A 3,347-nucleotide genomic window follows, 5' to 3' on the forward strand; every position below is an offset into this window, starting at 1 on the left:
ATATTATTTTTAAAAAATCCAGGCCTTGGGTAAATTCTGAAAAAAATATTTTTTTAAAAAATCCACGCCTTGGGTAAATTCTTAAAAAAATATTTTTTTTAAAAAATCCACGCCTTGAGTAAATTCTTAAAAAATATTTTTTTTTAAAAAATCCACGCCTTGGGTAAATTCTGAAAAAAATATTTTTTTTAAAAAATGCACGCCTTGGGTAAATTCTTAAAAAATATTTTTTTAAAAAATTTTGTTAAAAAATATTTTTTTAAAAAATCTAATATTAATCCACGCATTGTGGGGAACCTTTAAAAAATATTTTTTTAAAAAAATCCTCACATTTAAAATATATTTAAAAAAAAAACTACGTTTTGTATAGATGTTTAATTTTTTTTAAATCCACGCATCCTTGCAAGGCCTGTATACCTTAAATTTTTTTTTATTATTTTTTATTACACGGAATACACTCTCACATAATCGACTTCAAAATCGGCTCCCTCCAACCACTCCGAATTCCAACTAACAGCATTACGAAATTTAAACATTGCATGCGTATCGGAATTTCTCCACGGCTTCTCCTTTGATCAGTGGCCATCATGAAAATCACTCAAGCCACCAATGCCCTCGCCCACGAGCAAATAAAATTCCTGATCGAAAGGGGCCCATTTACTACCACTCCGCAAGAAATTACGATTAGGTAAATAATTTCATATTACGATAAGCCTGCGCTTCGCTATTGACCTCATCACGACAAAATTCCTCATCGTCCATGGAAAAGACGATTGCCTGGGGGGTCCATGACATTTCGTAGACGTGAAACTCATCCGATACATTTTGATGGGTACTATTAATGCAGAGCAGCAGATAATGCCATGCTGGAGCGGAATTTAACACCAGCCCGGTAATTAAATCTTTCCGCGGACCATCATCTCGTGTCTGGGCCAAACGCATTTGTCCAGAATTGTAGTTGGTATAACCATATTTCGGACAATTTGGCTGCAACCATAGCTGAGGATATATCCACATGCCTTGGGGCATTTTGGCCCGAACCTCAACTCGGCCATATTTAAATGAGAATTTGTCTTTCGAAGAAAATTGTGCCGATATATAGGGTGGTATACTGTGACTGAAGCACTCATCCGAATCCAGTTCACCTGTACACGTTGGTCCCAAATCGATGGGTTCTCTTTTTGATACGCTGGTTATGCCAAAATATCCCGTCGTTGATGTGGGTTTAATATGAACCAAACCATTTTCGACCTTAAGGACATCCTCTATATCATCAATATACAAATTAAATTCATAGTCGGGGGAACGAGGGATGCGTCTCTCCACTGTCCATTTGTACGGATGTAAGGTGCTGCCCTCAAATTCTTCTTGGAAAATTAATTCATCGGCACAGTGGATTGGTATACCATTCACAATGGTTACGGATTGATTACAGCTGCCTTTGGGTTTATTGATCTCCACATTGATTACTGATGGTATCTCAAAATTCTGGGTCAATGTTGAGGGAATCATCCCATAGAGCAGGATGGGCAGGAATATGAAATATATAATTTTGCCCATTTTGTTGCTGGGAGGATTGTACACCTTGTATGAAAGATCTCGTTAGAATACTAAGGTTCCACTTGGATGTCGGAATATTTATTAAAAAAAATCTATCCCGCCATTCTCTCAGCCACTGCATCCATTCACGGCATGCATTCAAAGGCTTTAATCAATTCTATTTTTATTTTCGGTCCGGTGCGGTGGTGGTAGGCCCAGTATAAATCTAGATTGACAGGAGCCATTTTTCTCGGAAATACTATTTTTTTATTTATTCAAATCCAATTTGGGATTCCTAGCCTATATTGTGGACTTTTCTTCAGTTAGGTCTTTTTTTTCTATAGAAAAAAATTCCGAGACCTCAGTGAGGTCTTTTTTCTATAGAAAAAAATTCCGAGACCTCAGTGAGGTCTTTTTTCTATAGAAAAAAATTCCGAGACCTCAGTGAGGTCTTTTTTTCTATAGAAAAAAATTCCGAGACCTCAGTGAGGTCTTTTTTTCTATAGAAAAAAATTCCGAGACCTCAGTGAGGTCTTTTTTTTCTATAGAAAAAAATTCCGAGACCTCAGTGAGGTCTTTTTTTTTCTATAGAAAAAAATTCCGAGACCTCAGTGAGGTCTTTTTTTTCTATAGAAAAAAATTCCGAGACCTCAGTGAGGTCTTTTTTTCTATAGAAAAAAATTCCGAGACCTCAGTGAGGTATTTTTTTTTCTATAGAAAAAAATTCCGAGACCTCAGTGAGGTCTTTTTTTCTATAGAAAAAAATTCCGAGACCTCAGTGAGGTCTTTTTTTCTATAGAAAAAAATTCCGAGACCTCAGTGAGGTCTTTTTTTCTATAGAAAAAAATTCCGAGACCTCAGTGAGGTCTTTTTTTCTATAGAAAAAAATTCCGAGACCTCAGTGAGGTCTTTTTTTCTATAGAAAAAAATTCCGAGACCTCAGTGAGGTCTTTTTTTCTATAGAAAAAAATTCCGAGACCTCAGTGAGGTCTTTTTTTCTATAGAAAAAAATTCCGAGACCTCAGTGAGGTCTTTTTTTCTATAGAAAAAAATTCCGAGACCTCAGTGAGGTCTTTTTTTCTATAGAAAAAAATTCCGAGAACTCAGTGAGGTCTTTTCGATATAAATTGTGCCGAGATATAGGGTGGTACTATATTCCAAAATGACGTTTCAATGTAACACTCATCGGCATCCATATAGGTACTTTTTTTTATAGCAAAAAAAAATTCCGAGACCTCTGTGGAGTGAGGTCATTATTTTTTCGGCATAGAAAAAAATTCCGAGGCTGAGCGAAGAAGGGAGGGTCTTGATATTATTACAGAGGAAAAGTGCGACTTATTCTAATATGAAAATGGAAATTCCAGGTCGCTTTGAATTTGATCAGAACACAATCTCCCCAAAAACCCCGAAAGTTCAACGAAAAAAAAATTGTAATAATAAATTGTAGTAATGTTATAAAAATTTAATTTAATTTTCGGAAATAAAGTAGGGTGTCTGAAAAAAATTATTATGTAAAAAATCTACCCCTAAGTTAGGTTCTAAAAAAAAATATTTATAAAATATACGCCTTAGTTAGGTTCTGTCTGACAAAATGTTTAAAAAATATATGTCATCTCCGATTTTTTTCTATAGAAAATAATATCTCACTGAGGTATTTGAATTTTTCTCTAAAGAAAAAAGACCTCACTGAGGTCTCCGAATTATTTTCTATAGAAAAAAAGACCTCAGGAATGTGTCAGATTTTTTCTACAAAAAATAATAATACCTCAGTGTTAACTGAGGTTCTATTTTTAACACTACACAACCGG

The 3,347-nt window shown here is 34.8% G+C and overlaps 1 protein-coding gene across 1 annotated transcript; it reads right to left on the minus strand.

Moving 5' to 3' along the window:
* Window positions 1-575: 575 nt before the first annotated feature.
* Window positions 576-1,560, minus strand: LOC133321797 (gram-negative bacteria-binding protein 3-like). The gene is made up of 2 exons (XM_061530871.1): window positions 719-1,560; window positions 576-666 (listed from the first exon to the last, which is right to left on the minus strand). The coding sequence occupies exons 1-2, from the start codon at window positions 1,558-1,560 to the stop codon at window positions 576-578; spliced, it is 933 nt and encodes a 310-aa protein (XP_061386855.1).
* Window positions 1,561-3,347: the final 1,787 nt, after the last annotated feature.

The sequence above is a fragment of the Musca vetustissima genome, unplaced genomic scaffold (assembly GCF_032173495.1).
Source record: "Musca vetustissima isolate MV318-11 ecotype Yass unplaced genomic scaffold, APGP_CSIRO_Mvet_v1 utg74070, whole genome shotgun sequence".
Taxonomy (NCBI): Eukaryota; Metazoa; Arthropoda; class Insecta; order Diptera; family Muscidae; genus Musca; species Musca vetustissima.